The 19,053-nt window shown below is 49.1% G+C and overlaps 1 protein-coding gene across 1 annotated transcript in view; it reads left to right on the top strand.

Annotated features, from left to right (window-relative positions):
• PEPD (peptidase D) overlaps positions 1 to 19,053 on the top strand; it is a 161,167-nt gene that overhangs the window by 8,338 nt on the left and 133,776 nt on the right. The window contains exons 2-3 of the mRNA XM_006887875.1: positions 7,732 to 7,915; positions 9,912 to 10,039. Coding sequence (XP_006887937.1) covers positions 7,732 to 7,915; positions 9,912 to 10,039 — 312 coding nt within the window. The remainder of the gene's footprint in view (positions 1 to 7,731; positions 7,916 to 9,911; positions 10,040 to 19,053) is intronic.

The following is a 19,053-nucleotide window of genomic DNA, read 5'->3' as shown; positions in this document are numbered from 1 at the left end:
GGCCAATCCTTCTTCCTAGTCTGTCTTAATCTGAATGTTCAGATTTAGAGGAGTATCTGACAGACAAGCAATTTGTGGAGCAGTGAAAGATAAATCTTTCATGTTGCTAGGAGGAGCTATATATAATGCTGGGAAAGGTGGAAGGTCTGTGAAAGAGGAAGACCCTCAACCAGCTGAACTGACACGGCGACTACTTGCCGGCTCTTGTGTGTCGGAAGTGTGAGGATGGTGCAGGATACAATAGGGTTCAGATCTTTGTAGGGTCATTATGAGTTGTACTCGACTCGATGGCACCTACCAACAGCTTCTGTTGTACTGACTTGATAGCAACAATCTCTTTATTATTATTGTCACTGTTGTGTACTGTCGAGTCGGAACCGACTCAGACCTGACTCTCCATTTGGTTTTCAGAGGCGGTTAGTCACACAAGGGGAGATTGTGCATCCTTCTCCCGTGGAGCAACTGGTAGATTCACACTCTGTTCTTTTGGGTTTGCAGCACAGCTTCTTTCCACCATCAGGCCAAAGACCCAGCAGCAGACCTACTCAGCACCTGAATTATGAAGCCCTGGAAGTGTAAATGGTCATTTAAGACATTGCAACAGTAGTTTGATGTGAACAACATAAAATAATTTGATAGGAAAATACTTCTGATTTCTATTGGTGACAGATTCACATGCACTCCTGATACTATTGTGTTAGTTGTTGTGCTGACAGTTTAATTAGAAGGAATTTGATTTAGGGGCTAGAGAAAACAAAGATGGGATTTTCCATCCTCCTCCTTACCTAAATTCCCAGAGCCCCTTATTTCAGTGCATGAATTTTCAGGAGTCTGTGCGGTGGGTAAGAATATGCAGAGGTGATCACTGACCAGGAGCGAAGGGGTGACTCCGTGCTGAGATGGGGGCACCTGTTTGAATGGGGATGGACAGTAGTCACCTACCATCCCTGTGGACCTGGCCTCCTGCCAGTCACCTGATCCTGGTCTAGGATTGATTTCTGGGCCCTGACAGCGGGTGCGGGGATGAATGGATTGTGAGGCGGACACTTGCTCTGTGGGTCTTTTTGACGCATGGCAACTGCTGGTCCCTTCTCCTCTTCCCTGAAGCGTAGAGTTAATAGGGGATTGCTTGGGCTTTGGAATGCTTGCAATCAACTGTGCCTAATTAATGTGGGGCTTGGGGATCGTGTGCCCTTTGCCTCTTACATTTCAAGTGCTAGTTAACAAAGGCTCAAGCCCAGCTTCTCCAGCTGGAGATATTTTATTGGTGCCGCTTTTGCTGAATTTGCAGAGCAAAGTCATCCGCTTTGGCTGGGGGCCTGGCAGTCTCCCCTGGGGGCTTCATTTATGCTGTGAGAAATCAAAGGGCATGTCTCCATAAACCTTGATTCTGGGGGTGGCTGTGCTAATTAATGACTGCAGCTTGTCTCCCCACTGGTGGCTCAGAGCTCAGGGTGGGAGTGAGCCTGGGATACCCCATTCTGACTGGGTCTCTGGGAAGAACACTGTCGATTGTCCTCCCAGTTGTAGCTGACTGCTTGGAGAGAGGTGCCCTCTCTGGTTTCCTGCCCTGACCTACAGAGTCTAGATGCCCTGTGGGAGGCAGGCCATTCAGAAGCCTCATGGGCTAGAAGAGCCCCCACCTTCTGAGGCCGGTCCAGGTGAAGGTGGGGGACCAGGCCAGGTGGACCAGGCAGCTGGTGTGTTGGAGGAATCCAGGGCAGGGGGAGGAGATGATGGGCAGGGCTATCTGTGTGTGGGGGCCGAGGTCAGCCGTTTTCAGTCAATTGGGATGGCAGGTCAGGGTGGATCTGGGGCTCCTTTGGCTGATGCCAAGGAAGAAAAAGGACAGTGTAGCAGTCAGCTTTCCCAGATGCGGGGAAGGGTGTGGACGGTTCTGGCAGGCCCCGTCCCTGGGTGCTAATGGCTGCATTTTCAATTCCTGATGGAGAGGCCAGCTGGGGGGCACTAGTGTTTATGCACTGTTGAGTTCCTTCTGTGTTTTCCTCTCAGGAGGTCCCTCTCCCAGCCCTGGTGGCTGAGAATGCCTGAAAAGCAGTGGAGAGGAAGTCCTGGCTCATCCAGGAGGCTGATGTGGCAACTGCTGATCGGCACAGCTGTGCAGGACCCCATGAGGAAACTGTGCCAGTGGTTTATCCTTCCAGCAAATGTTTATTGAGGCCCTTCTGTGTACCTTGCACATTCTAGGCACTGGGACATAGAAGAGACAAGAGCAAACACAGATCCCTGCCTTCATGGAGTTTCCATTCTGGTGGTCAGAGGTGGTAGACTTACCCAGAAGCCCCTTCTACACTAATGTTCAAAGGGGATCTAGGTGAGACTGGTCAAGGACCTGGCAGGAAGCAAACTTAGAAGGGTGACTTCTGAGGATTCAACACAGGATAGATCACAGAGCTGTGGGCAGAGATAGGGAGCTGGTCAGGAACCATGGAAAGCTGTGGTGGGAAAGGGTGACTGGAGGCATGGTGTGGCCCATCAGAGAAGGGCCAGGGGAAGAAAGTCACAGTCTATCCTCTCATATGTTGTTTCATGAAATTCTCCTGTGTTTGCCAAATCCTTCTGGTAAATGACTATATACTCTTTCCATCTTCTTTTTAAAATTTAAAAAAAATTTTCTACTAGTTTATTTACAAAATTAGAATACATTGTTTTCAAGAAAAAATTCTTTCCATTTTCCTCACCCCCTCCATCAACTTGTACAACCCTATGATTAATTCCCCCCGCACACGCACATTCACATCTCTCTGCTTCCAACTCTCCCACCCCTCTTGGATCCTTATACTCATTGGTTTTATACAATATTTATCCTTGTGGAACTGAGTTAGTTCACTCAGTATAATGCTCTCCAGTCTCTCCCAAGTTAGGTAATAATTTACAAAATCATTACTCCTGCATGCTGCATAGTATTCCATTGTGTGAATGTACCATAATTTCTCAATCCATTCATTTGTGGTTGGACATTTGGGCTGTTTCCATGTTTTTGCAATGGTGAATAATGCTCCTGTGAACATTGGTGTACAAATCAGTTTGTGCCTCAGTTCTCATTCAGGGTATATTCCAAGTAGTGGAATAGCTGGGCCATATGGAATCTCTATGTTCAGCTTTTTTTTAAATTTTTTTTTTAATTTATTACTAATGTCAATGAAAATTTACTGAGCCTTTGGATTTCCATTCATTCATTGTTGCACTTTTATCCCCTCCTTACCCTTCCCCCTAGTACATTACCCTCTTGGAAAAGTAAAAGAAAAATTATTTCATTGTTTTACAGACCCTCCCTCCAGGTCCACTCCACTATGCAGCCTTCTCTCTGGACTCCCGTCATGACAAAAATACCTAATCACATATCCCTTTTAAACCATTTTCTCCCTCATCTGTTTCAATGCACTATACATTATTGAACCCATCTTTCTCAGTCTCCCCTCAACCCCAAGGTCAGTCCTGTTTTACAACAGTGGCCCTGTGTAGTATTTGTCCTTTTGTGACTGAGATACTTCACTCAGCATAATGTCCTCCAGGGTCACCCATTTTAAATAATATTTCATGAGTTCCTTGTTTTTCAATGCAGCATAGTATTCCATTGTGTGAATATACCACAGCTTCTCTGTCCATTCATTTGTTGATGAGCACTTAGATTGTTTCCAGCTCCTTGCTATTGTGAACAAAGCCACGATAAACATGGGTGTGCATATATCTGCTTGGGTGGCAGTTATAGTTTCTTTGGGGCATATTCCCAGTAGTGGAATTTCTGGGTCAAATGGTATCTCTATTTGCAACTTTTTGAGAAAGCGCCATACCGCCTTCCACAGTAGTTGCACCTATGTTCAGCTTTTTTTGAGGAAGCACCAAACTGCCTTCCAGAATGGTTGTGCCATTTGGCAATCCCATCAACAGTGTATAAGAGTTCCTTACTTGCTACATCCTTTCCAACATATATTACTTGTTGCCTGTTTAAACTTTGCGACTCTTATTGGAGTGAGATGGTACATCATTGCGGTTTTGATATTCATCTCTCTTATTGCCAGTGATTTGGAACATTTCTTCATGTGTCTGTTTGCCATTTGAATATCTTCCTCTGTGAAAATTCTTACCATGTCTTTTGCCCATTTCCATCTTATTTTAATGCTTCCTAGATCATTTAGTATTTTGCCCAGAGCATCCTTAAGTATTGCAACTCGAGACTTGAATTTGTTCTTCAGTTCCTTGAGCTTAAGTAATGCTGAGCGAGTTTGGCCCCTTTGATTTTCTGACTCCAGCTCTTTGCACATTTCCTTATAATACTTTGTCTTCCCACACTGCCCTTTGAACTCCACAGTCAACACTGTTGGCACCAGCAGCCAGGATAGTAAATGCATTGGGGAAAGTCTGCTGTCAGAGACCTCTCCAAAGTATTGAAGAGCAATGATGTCAGTCTGGAGACTAAAGTGTGCCTGATGCAGGCTATGGTCTTTGGAATCACTTGCTATGAATCAGAGAGCTGGACAATGACTTGGAATGATAGAAGGAGAATTGGTGCCTTTGAGCTGTGGTGTTGGAGAAGTGTATTGAATATACCAGGGACTGCTAAGAGAACAAACGTGTTCATCCTAGAGGAGGTTAAACCAGGCTGCTCCTTGGAGGCAAGGATTCTGAGGCTTCGTCTAACATACTTTGGACATGATATAAGGAGGGACTGGTCCTTGGAGAGGGACATCATGCTTGGGAGGGTGGAGGGACAGCTCAGGAGGGGAAGGCCCTCAGTGACTGGGGCAATTGGGATGGGTGTATCGGAGATGGTGCGATTGGTACAGGACGGAGCGGAGTTTAGGGCTGTTGTACGTAGGGTCACTATGAGTCGCAAGTGACTTGATGGCACATAACAACAACAACAACAACAAGTGGAGTGTACTTGGGGCGGTGGGAGGGGTGCAGGGGGATTGTATACCAAAGAAGTAATTTTTCTTTTACTTTTCAAAGAGAGGAGCGAACTGTGGGGGGAGGGCTGGGCAAGGAGAAAAGCGCAACAATGAATAGAAATCCAAAATCTCTGTAAATGTTCATTAAAAGTCAAATGAAAATTTAGGGGAAAAAAAAAAAGAATGTATACTCTGGTGGGGCTCTGAGTCTTATTGACTATGACCTTAAGCACAATAGCTGTGCATTCTGCTCCATCCTGAGCCAATCTCACTGTCTCAGACACACCCACCCTCATTTACCCCAGTTACTGTGTCTTTCCATCTCGTCCAGATCTTCCTCTCCTTTGCTTCCCTTGACCCTTCAAAGCATGATATTCTTCTCCAAAGACTGGTCCCTTCTGGCAACATGCCGTTAAGTATGTGAGGTGGAGTCTCAAAATCCTTACCTCCAAGGAGCAGCTTGGTTTCACCCTCTCCAGGACAGAACTGTTATTTCTCTTGGCAGTCCATAGTATGTTCGAGACTCTTGTCCAGCACCACAGCTCAGAGGCATCAATTCTTCTGTCATCTTTGGTCACTGTCCAACTCCCTGAGGTGTAGCAAGTGATTGCGAAGACCACGGCCAGGATCAGGTGCAGGTCTGTAGTCTTGACTAGGATCAGGTCTCTAGACTGACATCCTTGCTCTTCAGCTCTCTGGAGAGGTCCTGACAGTAGATTCCCTAAAGCAATTCCTCTTTTGATTTGCTGAGTTTTAGTGTCAAGAGTGTTAATTGTGGAACTGAGCAGGCTGAAGCTGTTAACAATCTCAGTCTCTTCTCCATCTATCTTGGTGCTGCCAGTTGGTCCAGTGATAAGAATCATGGTTTTCTTCATGTTGAGCTTCAATCCATATTGCAGACTAGAGTCTTTGACCTTCTGTAGCAAATGCTTCAGGTCCTCCTCAATTTCAGCAAGCAAGGTTGTGTCATCTGTATAATGCAGGCTGTTAATGAGTCTTCCGCCAATCCTGATGCCACATTCCTCCTTATAAAGTCCAGCCTCTTGAAGAATTGCCCTACCCAACACAAATGTGTGTGGTTCAAATCCACAAGCTGCTACGCAGGAGAAAGATGAGCAGTCTCCTCCCGTGCGATTAACTGCCTCTGAAAACCTGCTGGAAGGTCGGCTATGGATTGGGTCTGACTCAGCAGTGCACCACAGTGAGAATGTGTGTGTGGTGGGAGCAAGGCAACTCGGTGGGTTTGCCCAGATGCCCGTGTGCGTGCGTTGTTGAGTACAGAAGGGAGGGAGGGGTTTGAGCAGGGCAGGGTATGCTCTAATTCAGGTTTTTAAAGGATAAACTCTGGTTGTGGGTAGAGTCCAGGATGAGGGCGATGCTGGGCTGCCAGAGCAGTTGAGTGATCTCTGGTTTGTCCAGGTTTGACATAGAAGGTGACAGTGGGAGGGGACAAGTGGCTTGTCTGGGTGTGTATGGAGCTTAGAGCCACAGGAATTGCTGATGAGTTGATTGTGGAGTGAAGACAAAAAGGATCCCCTGGCTTTGTCCTAAGCAAGTCAAAGGGCATCAGCTCCTTTCACAGAGGGGGAAGCCAGAGGAGGGAGGCAGGGTCTAAGTCTATGTTGTGCTGGTTGGTTCATGCTGCCTGGCTTCTGAGGGGAGATATTGGGTAGAATGTGGAGGGGGGACTGTGGGCCTGAGGCCCAGAGGGTAGTTAAGGTGGAAGGTTGAAGTGGGATCGGCTGTCCTGGGGGTTGTGGTGTGCTCAGGGAAGAGACCCAGGACTGTGCCCCATTGCTCCAGCAAAGGGATTGAACTGAGGAGCCTGAGGGCAGAGGGAGCTGCAGGGATTGGTGCTTGGTGGGATCATGTGCATGGAGGAGTCCGTGAAGACTGTGGGGGTCACTGTCACTGAGGACTGCACTGTGTGGGTCACCTCGACCTGATAGGCTGTGCTGTGGCCATGGAGGGCAGCTGTATGGGCTGGGTTGAGGGGCGGGTGGGCAGTCAAGATGTTGGAAATGGTGGACTTTGCTGCAGAGAGAGAAAGGGAGTCACGTGGAGTCCTTTGGTTTTCCACCACACTGGTGACATGACTGCATGTCTGGAGGCTGACGACGGTCCCATACAGGGGAGACATCAGGAAGGAGAAGGGTGCAGGGAGCAGCTGATATGGAAAGGTCCAGAGGCACTGAGGGTGTTGGGTACTGTGGATAACTGCTCTTTTTGAGGGTACCTGTCTGCTCAGTGAAATTGGGAGCAAGCAGGGTGGAGGTGAGACTATCGCTTAGCTCCCTTCACCCTCCAAGGTGAGATCCTACAGCTCCCCCCGGGCCTCTGCATCCTACCATGATCCCTCCCTAGCCCGCTCAGCCTGTCCTTACCGGACTTGCCAGGGCTGTGTGCGGATTACCTGGTGCAGGTACCCGGTGCATTGCCTGTACCTACTGGGGAAGGCCCCCCTACAGTTTGCAGAGGAGTTTCTGGTGGGGGTGGGGATCCAGACTGGAAGCTCACTGAGGGCGAGAGCTGAGTGTGTCCTCTCCAGATGGTGACAGCTTCCCCTTTACAGGCTTCACCTGCCCACTCAGGTTAACTAGGCCCAACTGTCCCTCTGCACAGTGGGTACCACTCATGGCTGCAGGAGAGGGGTGTGGGTGACCAGCCCTGTGGTCCTCAGGTCACTAGAGGATGGGGCTTGGGCTTGCTGGGACACCCACAGCGGACTTGGTCCTCCGGTTGTCCAGGGGAGGGGGCAGTGCTTGGTGGTGCTGACCCAGGCCTGTGTGACTGTGTGTCCCCTCTCTTATCTTTGCAGACCTTCCTTCTGGCTGGGCAACGAAACCCTCAAGGTGCCGCTGGCGCTCTTTGCGCTGAACCGCAGGCGCTTGTGTGAGCGGCTGCGGAAGAAGCAGGAGGTACCAGCCGGTGCGGTGGTGCTGCTGCAGGGTGGGGAGGAAACCCAGCGCTACTGCACGGACACTGGGGTGCTCTTCCGGCAGGTGAGCCCCCACATGCCTGCGGGGGGCGGGGTACAGACTCCCATAACTCTGTCTAGGGGGCAGCCAGCCTTAGCTCTCTCAGGCGAGAGTTCAGGATGGGATTTCAGGGACGGAAGTAAAAATATCTTGAAGACCTTGGTGACTTCTGACTGATGGTATGCAGAGGAGAGGGCAGGTGGAGAGGGTTGTAGTGAACATCTGTCCATGGCTGGGGGCCAGGAGAGGTGCAGATGGGCAGCCAAGTTCCTGCAGCCAAGCTGTGGCTATAGGAAAGATGGGAGGCTCTAGAGGTCTCCTGGGAGGTGTATGACCAGGGTGGCTCATCTGGGGTGGACAGAAGTTGGAGACCTAGACTTGACATGGCTAGTGCTGAGCCTGTGCCCCTCATGGGGCCTTGGTTCCCTCAGCTGGAAGTGGTCCCAGGATGCCCTGTGGTTCCAGGACCTGCTGGAGGGCTGGTTTCAGGAAGCCAGCATGCATTTGATCCCCAAGAACCAGGAGCAGGGACACCAACGAAGGGACCCCACAGGAAGACAGGCTTTGAAGCAAAGACCAACTCTCTTTGAGTCCATTTTGCAGATGAGGAAATAAAGGCCCATAAGGGAGATGACTTGCCAAGTTGTGAAGCTGTCATTTTTGTTGTTAAGTACTGTTGAGTCAGAGCTGACTCTCAAGATTTTCAGAGGGAGTAAATCGCACAGAAGGAAATTGCCTGTGTCTTGACAAACAGTTGGTAGATTTGAACCCTGTACCTTTGGGTTGACAGCGTAGGTTTTTGCCCACTAGACTACCAGAGCTCTCTGAAACTGTTGGTGAAGCCTCTATTTTTTACTCTCAAGTCCCTACTTTGTGTACGTTGTTGGGAAGAGGCCGTCCTTGGAAAAGTCATCATGCTTGGAAGGGTGGAGCATTAGCGAAAGAGGTGAAGACTCAGCAAGATGGATCAACACAGTGACTTCATCAGCGGGCTCCGGTGTACTGAGAGTTGAGGATGGCGCAGCATAGGGCAAGGACCTGATCCACTGTTTGTAGGGTTGCTTTGAGTCATAATTACCTCGACGGCACTTAATGACAGCCACCACCTCACCTAGAGCTGGGCCTGGCCACAGTGGGGACCGCAGATCCTGAAGACAGGCAGTGCATAGTAGATCATGTTCTCCAGCTCAGGAGGCGGCAGGGGTGTGTGAGGAGAGCTGGGTGGGGAGAGGAGGTGGCAGAGAGGGCTGTGTCCACTCAGATGATCACCCGTGGGGTGATTGCCCCTTCCCTCAGCTGCACTGTTCCTGCTGCCGCAAGCCTGGTGACTTTGAGCCTGCCCATCCCCTGCCTGCCAGCGACGTGGGGGCTCCAGGGAGTTTATTTTTGGATAGTTTTGATGCTTCCTGAGGTTTCCATATCCTGCTGTTTAAAAACCATTTTCCTAAATTCAGCTAGCGGCTTCCTCACGTAGGCTGTACCAGAGTAATTTTAGAAGAGATCCTCCTCCACGCCGTACCTTTATAATGTTCTTTTAGCTCGGTGTTTATTGCTAAACACTGAAGTCATCAGCTGCCCCGGGGGTGGGAGAAGGAAGTAAGAAGGCTTAAATGGAGGAATTGATTGAGTGCAGACGCCCAGCCGCCTGTCTGAATTAAGGCGATGTCTTGCCTAACCGTGGGGAGACAGAGGGTGGAGGGTCAGGAGGGCTGAGCTGGCCTTGAGATGCTTGAAAGTGCTTGTGTCCCAGGAGGTCCAGCGTGGGCTTCTGGTTGTGCTGGGGGTGAGGCTGGGCTGGGCAAAGCCCATGTCATCAGAGGAGACCAAGCAAGGATATAGGTAACACAGCTTACCCCCTGCCAGTCCCTGGAGGGACAGGTGGAGCAGGGGCAGAGGGCTGGGTGAGGTACGGGGGTAAGAGGAGTGGGCTCCTCTTAGGGATGTTGGGTCCAGTGGCCTGTCAAGTTCCCTTGTGCCTCGTGCTTTCACCTTGCTGACCGGGTCTCTGCTCTCACTCCAGGAATCCTTCTTTCACTGGGCGTTTGGTGTCACTGAGCCAGACTGCTATGGTGTGATTGCTGTTGACACCGGGAAGGCGACCCTCTTTGTGCCCAAGCTTCCTGCCAGCCATGCCACGTGGATGGGAAAGTAAGGAGCATTCCAGGTGGTTACTATGCCTGCCAGCCACTGGCCAGCTGGGTGCTGTGCCGTCGGGGTGGAGTCGCGCAGGGCAGGCCTGGTAATGCCAGGCTCACTGACAGGCATGCTCCGTGCCCAAACCCAGCGCCAGGGTTTGAAGGAGGCACCAGAGCTACAGACTGGTGATAGGTTCTTGTTTGGCCAACGGCCAGTTCACCTTGAACTCTGCTTGGTAGCATGGTTAAAACTCCCAAGGCTTTGGCTGCAGTGGGCTGACGTGGCTGCCTGACGTGGACATGAAATGACCTCCTGTGAGGTGGGGACTGCATGTGCTCACGTGGTGCAGGTTAGCTGGGGTCGGGACAGCAGTCTCCAGCCCTTCTGGGAAGCTATCAGTGTGTGCCTGCTTCTAGGTTGATCTACCAGAGTCCCAGATGAAGGCCTTACCCTCAGTCTTCTCCTCTGTAAAATGGGGTAGAGGCTTAGGCTGTGCTGTGAGAAGTACCAGACTGGAGGCCTGGGAGATGCTAAGATGCTTTCTCATGCTCCCAACACCTGACTCCAGCATCCACATTTCTGCTCCTGGGCTTTCCCAGCAACCACTCCTGCCTGCTTAGGGTATGAGGTAGAAATGGACATGACAATGTGCCATTCCTGTCTGGAGAAATGATTATTCAGGGTTAGCGTCTGCACTGTATCTTTCCCTGCGTGGTGTCACCGAACACTCCTTCCCAGGTGGGCGGGAATGACAAGGCTCCTGGCTGTCACGGGCGTGCTCTGCCACCTCCCCTGCTTCATGCTCACTCCTGCCTCTGCCCCTGTACCTTCTGTGGTACCTTCTGGCTTTTTTCCTTTCCAAATTTTGTTGTGTCTTTGTTGAGCTTATACACAGCAAAATACACAATTCAGCAGTATCTCCATGTGCAAGTCACTAACATGGATTCAATTCTTGGAATTGTAGAACCATTCTCACCTTTACTGAGCTGTTCCTATCCAATTAACATAAGCTCACTAAGCCCATTTCCCATCTAATTTTTCAAGTTGCTGCTGTTAATTTGATCACCAAAGGCAATAGGTAGTAACAAACGTTAATTAATTTTGGGATGAACATTCTTTTAAGTGATATAGCAGTGGTCTGTCTGTTTGCTGCACTGAAGTAACTTGGAGTTGCTGTGATGCTGAACAACTGTGCCATTGGTGTGTCAAACATCATAATGGCTACCCATCATGGGCAGTGTTTGGTGGAGTTCCCAGATTGATTCAGGTTTGGAAGCAGGAGTGGCATCCATGCCTCTGGAAACTCTATGAAGTCGGAGAAACAACTATTGTTATAAAAAGGCTTCAGTCCTTTTGTGTGTGCATGTGTGTGTATACACATATAATACACACTCTCTCTCTGGGGAATATTTTTGGTATACATTTTAAAGATTATCTCAAGGCAGTAGTTTTAGGGGTTTATCTAGGTCCTTTGGCTCCAGAAAGTCTAGAGTCCATGAGAATTTGAAATTCTGTGCTGCGTTTTCCCTCTTTTGATCAGGATTCTTTTATAGATTCTTTGTTCAAAGTGTTCAATCAAGCAGAGCATTATCCATTATCCATTTCTTCAGATATAGAAAACGAGGCAGTAGTTCATGGAGGCGATTTGCCAAGCACTCTATGTCTTATTCCTGATTCTCCTTGGAACACTCAAAGCTTTTAAGATTCTGTTGTTGTTATTAGGTTTTGTTGAGCTAAGTATGACTTATAGTGACCCTATGAACAACAGAGCTGAGCCGTGTCCTATCCTGTGCTGTTCTCATCATCTCAGACACAGTTGAGCTCATTGCTGCAGTCACTGTGTCAGTCCATCTCGTTGAGGGTTTTCCTCTCTTAATGACTCTCCTCCACCTTCCCTAGCATGGTGTCCCTTTCCAAGGAATAGCCTCTCCTAGCAACATGCTCAAACTATGTGAGAGGAAGCTTTGCTATCCTTGCCTTGAAGGATTGCTCTGGCTGCACTTTCCCCAAGACATATCTGTTTGTTCTTCTGACAGTCTATGGGATATTCATTGTTCTTCTCCAATACCACAATTCAAAGGCATCCATTCTTCCTCTGTCATCCTTTATCCATTGTTCGGCTCTCAGATGTTTAGCAGGTGATTGAAAAGACTATGGTCTGAATCAGACACACCTTAGTCTTCCAATTGACATCATTGCTCCTCAGTAATTTGGAGAGGCCCCTAAAAGCAGACTTTCCCAATGTAGTGTGTCCTGATCTCCTGAATATGTATCCAAGTAAAAGGAAATCATTGCCAATTTCAGTCTTTTCTCCATCTTGTTATGTATGAGAGTGTTGGACAGTGACCAAGGAGGATAGAAGGAGAATTGATGCCTTTGAGCTGTGGTGCTGGAGAAGAGTATTGAGAATGCCATGGACTGCTAGGAAAACAAGCAGATGCATCCTGGAAAGGGTTAAACCGGGTGGCTCCTTGGAGGCAAGGATTCTGAGGCTCCGTTTAATATACTTTGGACATGTTGTGAGGAGAGACCGGTGCTTGGAGAAGGACATCATGCTTGGGAGGGTGGAGGGACAGTGCAGGAGGGGAAGGCCCTCTATGAGGTGGATTGATTCAATGACTGAGATAATCGGGATGGGAGTGTCAGAGACAGTGCGATTGGCACAGGACAGAGCAGAGTTTAGGGCTGTTGTACATAGGGTTGCTATGAGTCGCAAGCGACTCGACGGCACATAACAACAACAACATCATGATGTTGCTCACTGGTCCAGTGGTGAGGGTTTTTGTCTTCTTGATGTTGAGATGCAATCCATATGAAGGCTATAGTCTTTGTTCTTCTGCAACAAGCATTTAAGTCCTCCTCACTGTCAACAAGCAAGGTCTTGTCATATGCGTAACACAGGTGATTGATGAGTTTTCATCCTGTCCTGATGCCACATTCTTCCTCGTAGAGTCTAGTTTCTTGAATGATTTGCTTGGCATACAGACTGTGAATAAGTATAGAGAAAGGATACAACCCTGACACACACCGTTCCTGATTTTGAACCTGCAGTGTTCCTTGCTCTCTTTGGCTGCCTTAAGATTCTAGGCATGACAGAACAAACCAAGAGTTAGAACAGAAGCACTAAAGAATCTTATTGGCTCAGTAAACTAGACTGTCCCATGAAATAATTTTCCTAAACCTGCAAAGCAAGAAACCAAGTCTGTGAGATATTTGGTTATATATAAACAGCTTCAGCAGTGACTCTTTTTGTTGTTTTACATACAGCCTTTAGCACAGCAGTAACAATCAGTTGTGCAACTTCACTTTTAAATAGTGCAATTTTCCCATCATCATTAATCACTCTCCCTTTCGTAGTAACCACTAATAAGCTCTACTTTCTGTACTTTGCCTTTTCTTCTTTTTTTATATAGATGTGGTCATATAATATTGCCCTTCTGTGACTTACAAATATAAGTTATATTTTATAATATGGTAATGATTGTTGTTTGTACTGTCAAGTCAAAACCCAAGCCTCCAGAGAGAGTTAATTGAGGAGGAGGAGATTGCCCATCTTCCTCCTGCAGAGCATTTGGTGGATTTGAACCATGTGCCTTTGGGATGACAGCACAGTTCCTTACCACTGAGCCGCCAGAACTCTTCAGATTATACATCTAAATGAAACTCTACAACACCTTCCAGATCTATCCACAGTGTAGCGCATGTCAGCGGTTCATTTCTCCTTCCAGCTGAGTGGCTTTCCATTTATGTATGGACCATGTAGGTTGCTTTTCCATCTGGATGTTGTGACTGGTGCTGTAGGGAACTAACTGATGCAGCCTTTGCTCAAGTCTGTACTTAGTGGAATTGCTGGGTCATGTGGCAGTCCTATTTTTAGTTTTTGAGGCATCTCCACACTGTTCCCACAACTGCTGTACCGTTTGCATTCTCACTGGCAGTGGGTAAAGATTCCAGTTTCCCATGGCTGCACCAGCGTTTGTCGTTTTCTGGGTTTACCTTAGCCTTTCTAGTGGGCATTATAGTTTTGATTTGCTTATCTCTCGGATGGCTGATGACCACCTAATGACACAGACCATCTTTTTATGTCTTTGGTGGTATTTGACTGTCCTCTTTGGTAAGTTGTCTATTCAGGTCATCTGCCCATTTTATATTTGAGTTATTTGGGGTTTTTTTAGTTGAGTTTTCAATATTTTATACATATTTTGGTTATTAAATTCTTGTCAGATGTATGATTTCCAAAGATACCGTTCCATTCAGTGGCTTATGTTTTCATTTCTTTCTTTTTTTTTTTTTTAATATCCTTTAAGGAACAAATGTTTATCATTTGTCGTTTGGTGTTTGTATTTTGACCCTGGCCACGCACCGCTTGGGCTTCCATAGGGTGAGGGAGTTAAGACCGGCACGTGGCTGACAGTCTGGCTCCAGGAGCTTCCTTGGGCAGGGCCTGGCCTTTGGCTTTGCTATGGAGCCTCAGCTTTAAGCAAAATTGGCAGTGAGGCCTTTGGGGGGAGGATGGGGCCTAGACATGCCTCTTCTCCCGTCTTATCCTCCTGGCCTCCCTGCTCCTCCAGTGCACTCACCCAGGCGTGAGGCAGTGTGAATCGGGGTCCCAGGCGGCCCACAGCCTCTCTGCTCATCAAGGTGAACATCTGCCTTTCCCTTTCAGAGCGTCCATCACACCTTAACCCAGGTGCCCAGTGGGAACCTGCTCTTTACACATTTGGGAGTCTTTCTGGCCCCTGCCTCCCCAGAACTTCATTTCTGCCCTACCTCAGGCCTGGCCAGGGCTGTGGACGTGATTGGCAGACATGCAGGCCAGGGCGGACATCCCCTTTTGCTCCCTGTGTGTCTTCTGCCAGTTATGGTGATCAGAGTGCTTCTTGACCCTGTGGACAGAGTCTGCCCGCAGGCCTTGGGTGGGCAGGTGCACTAGTCTGGGCTTCTGGTTGGTTCATTCTGGTTCAACCCCTGCTGAGAATTTGCATTTGCACTCCAGATACAGCAATTGGAATCTACATTTTAACAAGACCCTAAGAATCACCGGGGGATCTTGTTAACATGTAGATTCCAATTCTGTGTATCTTTGGGTGGAAATGATGCTCAGCAGGATTAGAACTGGAAAGAACCGGTTTGAAGGCCTGGGACCTCTCAGTCCGTTCACGCTGTGCCTGTCTTCCTTCTTCTCCATCACCATGTTAAAGCTAAGAGGCCTGGAGATGTGCCCTTGGGAAGGTGGCACCCACCCCCTGCAGCCCTTGCCTCTGCACTCAGCAGTGATCTTTGTTATATTCCTGCCCAGAACCTTAGGACTGTCCTTCTTGCTATGGTGTCAGAACGGACCCATAGCTGACCCTTCAGTGGGCTTTCAGAGGAGATTGCCCATTCTCCTCTTGCAGAGCGGCTGCTGGATTTGAACTGTGTACCTTTGGGATTGCAACACAGCTTCTTAACCACCCTTTAGGGTGCTGCTATAGAAGGGGAAACTGAGGCTCCGTGTGCTCAGGTGGCCTGGGCAGGTTCAGTGGCCTGGAGTTGCTGTGCAGCCCCTGTGGAATACAGCTGGTGATGGAGACTTTTCTGTTTGGTCTGTCTCAGTAAGAGGATCCTCCCAGAAACCGTTGTCCACTGTAAGACAAGGCTCCAGCCCTTGCAGTGAGTGGCATTGCCGAGACCACTGGACCAGCGGGCCCTTTGTGCTTAAGTATCAGATACTTAACTGCTTCCCCGTCTCCAGCCGCTGCTGCCAGGATTGTGCTGTTCTGCATCTTCCTCTTGCTCAGTGAGTTTCCTGTCCCAATAAACAAACGCCTTTTAGTTTGTCTCCAGGTCAGTTTTTCGGTCTGTCTGCAAACAGGAATCTTGAATACTCTCTGTGTGGGGAATAGGCCCTGGCAGGAATGTTTGATCAGGGCGTTCGTTAGCAGGCTTCCGCCCAGCTTCTTTCTGGGGGGGGGGCCGAGGGGTTCTGGGTGCATCCCCTTCCATTTGTTTGCTTTTCATGAAGCACTGACTCTCACAAGAAGTCAGGCAGTGCTGTCCGCTCAGCAGACGTCAGCATGAGTGTGGACCTCCTCCAAGCTATAGGAGGTGAGGCCCGGGGCCTCATTCCAGTGGGAAAACCTAAGCCAGCCTCCCTGTGCTCACCCTGAGCTACCATCTGGGGAGCCAGTGGCCCTGGATGTGAGCATTTATAATCCGGGCTCTCATTGGTTAGGCAGCAGCTGCTAGCAGTTGGCTTTTTGGAGCATAATCTTCATTAACGCAGGAATAATTCTGTGCCTTGGCCACAGCTGGGCTTCAGAGCGGCTGCTAAAAGTTCTCCTTTGGTCTGTCCCCTCTCTGACAGCCAGCTCTTAGCCTGTGTGGACATTTAGGCCTGCAAGACTTTTGAGGGCACAAGTGGGCCTCTGGGGTGTGTCTCCACCATTGGAAGGGATGCCCTGTGCATGCTTGTGGGACCAGAGCATCTGTGTAGTGTGCAAAGATGAGTCTGAACTCCCAGCCGAGAGCAGCTCTGTTCTCTGTGGCCTTCCTCCAAGGCCTCTTCCTTCCTGCACTCTGTTGGGACCCTCTCCTAGCCACCATGTCCCCAGCTCCGGGAAAGAACAGGTTTGCTGGCCAGGAGTGGCTGGGACTGATGGTATCTGACTGCTTCCAGCCATTCATAATCAATAAGGCACAGAGAGCAAGGCTGACGGGATTACCTGGCCTTTGTAATCAAAACCCACCAGACTGAACACTTGACCTTCAGCTCCTCACCTTTCTTTTGAGTCTGTATCTGATGGCTTTTGAAAAAATCCATCTGGCAGGTAGTGCAATCCGAAGGTGCCTGGGGAAACAACACCCCTGCATTCCCCATCTGTGTCATCCACCTCTCTGTGTATCAGTGGTCGGTCCTCAGATGCTGGCCGAGGGGGCCATAGGTGACTTAGCCCCTTCCTCACTCCAGACCCTCTGGGGACAGGATGGTGGTGACCTCTGATTTGTTCCAGTTTGGAGTCTACTCACCTGTGTGTAGTGCCTTTTTGAGGTAAGAATGTGAGTATTTGGGATTTTCTGACCAGGCAGGAAATTGCTCATAGAGGGTACTGACCAAGTTGAGGGACCCTCTGAGCACCTTCCCTGACTGTGTGAGACGAGGGGCTGGGATCAGGATGGTTGCCTGGCAGGCTATGTAGAGAAGGGAATGGCATCCTGCTTATCCCTCTCCCTTGTTCGTTCCCTCATCTTCTGGGAGGGCATCTGGGGCATTGTTTGAGGGGCATAGGCTTTCCTGTGGGACCTGGGACAGGGGAAGTCCGTGATTTGGACGCCGGGCGGTATGTGAAGCTTGGGTTGCCTCAGCTGGCTGCTTCGAGGAAGAGCTGTGATGCCGGGCCTCTCGGGGTTGGCCCCCCGGCCCAGGAGCTTGCTCTGCTCCAGAGAAGCTTGCCCTTCAGGTTCAGCTAACGGAATTTTGAAGTGGTTGCTGACTTCCATTCTGGACCAGGTGCTGAAGCCTTTGTGGCACCTGGAATGAAAGGCAGCAGCATTGTCTGCAGTTGAAGGCAGACTGTGACTGCTGGAAATTGATGGTGACTGCTGTAATTTGGCCCTATTACTTATTCATTAACTGCATGCAGGTGGTCAGCTAGCCAGCAAGACCTGCTCTTTGAAATTTCATTTTCTGGAGGACTCCGTCATGTGTGCATGGCGCGGCACGCCACGACATTAATTTAATGTCTCCTTCCCACGGCTTCCTATCTCAGATGGTTCTGAGGAAAAGTCCTTTCCCTTGAATTTCTGCTCTGGGTTTGACTTCTTGTGGCTTAGGGCCTCTTCTCTTCCATTTGCAGCACACTGTAGTCACAATGAAAGTTTCCCAAGGGAGGGTGATGTGTCCAATAGATCTAGTACATAACGTTGTTTTCTTTGGGGCAAGGCTGGGAGGCAGAACACAGCGCAGAAGGGACGAGGAGGTTTAGGAGAGAAAACGAGGCACCAGAGATGGAGACTCAGCTTACCCGCACCAAAAAGGTATGCCTCTCCCAGAAGCCTGCGCATCAAGGTAGAGCCTGGCAATAATAGCAATGATTTAAAAAGAAACAAAACTAGAAAACAACAAATGCTGGTACAGGCATTGAAACTCTTATCTACTACTGATGGACCACCATCATTTCATCATTGTGAAAAACATTATGGTGCTTGCTTTTAAAAAAATATTGTGATTTTAATGAACGTTTACATTAAAGTTGGATTTTCATTCCTTAAAAAAAAAAAAAATAATGTCTCCTTCCCCCAGGAGGCCAAGCATGGGGTGTTGGCATGCCCTGCGGAGTGAGTGGCAGCAGCTCTGACCCCGAGTTCTCTAAGCTATGGTGGGGTCCAGCAGTGGGCAGAGAAGGGCTGCATGCACAGGGTTCTCTGGACACTGACCTCATCCTGGGGACACAGAATGCTTTTGGCTCAGGGCTCCTTCTTTTGTGCCAGCTCTTCCTCTTCAAACTGAAGGGAGAGATTCAGGGGCTGAATTGCCTTTCCCCCTGATGGCCTAGTGGTAAGGCATCATGCTGCCAGTCCAGAGGCATGTGGTTTGAATTCACCAGTTGCTCTGCAGCAAACAGATGGGCAGCGTCTTCCTGTGCGATTTGCTGCCTCTGAAAACCTGCTGGAGGATCAGCTGTGGGTCAGTTCTGACTTGGGTGGCACTTAACCACCACCGCCACCTCTGTCTTGAGGGCACCCTCTCCCTATCTAGTTGTTTCTGTTTGGGTCTCTTGTATGAGGGGATCTGGCATGGGCTGCTGTTGCTGACAGCCTAGTGAGTAAGAAGCTGCTTTGCCAACTCAAAGGCAGGCAGTTCGAATTCCCCAGCTTCTTTGCTGAATAAAATGGGCAGTTTTCTCCTGTGCTATTTACAACCTCTGAAAACCTGCTGGAGGGTCAGCTATGAGTTGGTCCAGACTTGACGTTACACAACAGACATTAGAAAGCACAGAGCAGGCCCTCTAACACTCCAACCTCATGGGATTCATCCTTTCATGCCA

Source organism: Elephantulus edwardii, unplaced genomic scaffold (assembly GCF_000299155.1).
Source record: "Elephantulus edwardii isolate Elephantulus edwardi_28Jun2011 unplaced genomic scaffold, EleEdw1.0 scaffold00062, whole genome shotgun sequence".
In the NCBI taxonomy this organism is placed as follows: domain Eukaryota; kingdom Metazoa; phylum Chordata; class Mammalia; order Macroscelidea; family Macroscelididae; genus Elephantulus; species Elephantulus edwardii.
The sequence above is the reverse complement of the archived record's forward strand: the minus strand, read 5'-3'. Positions and strand labels throughout refer to the sequence as shown.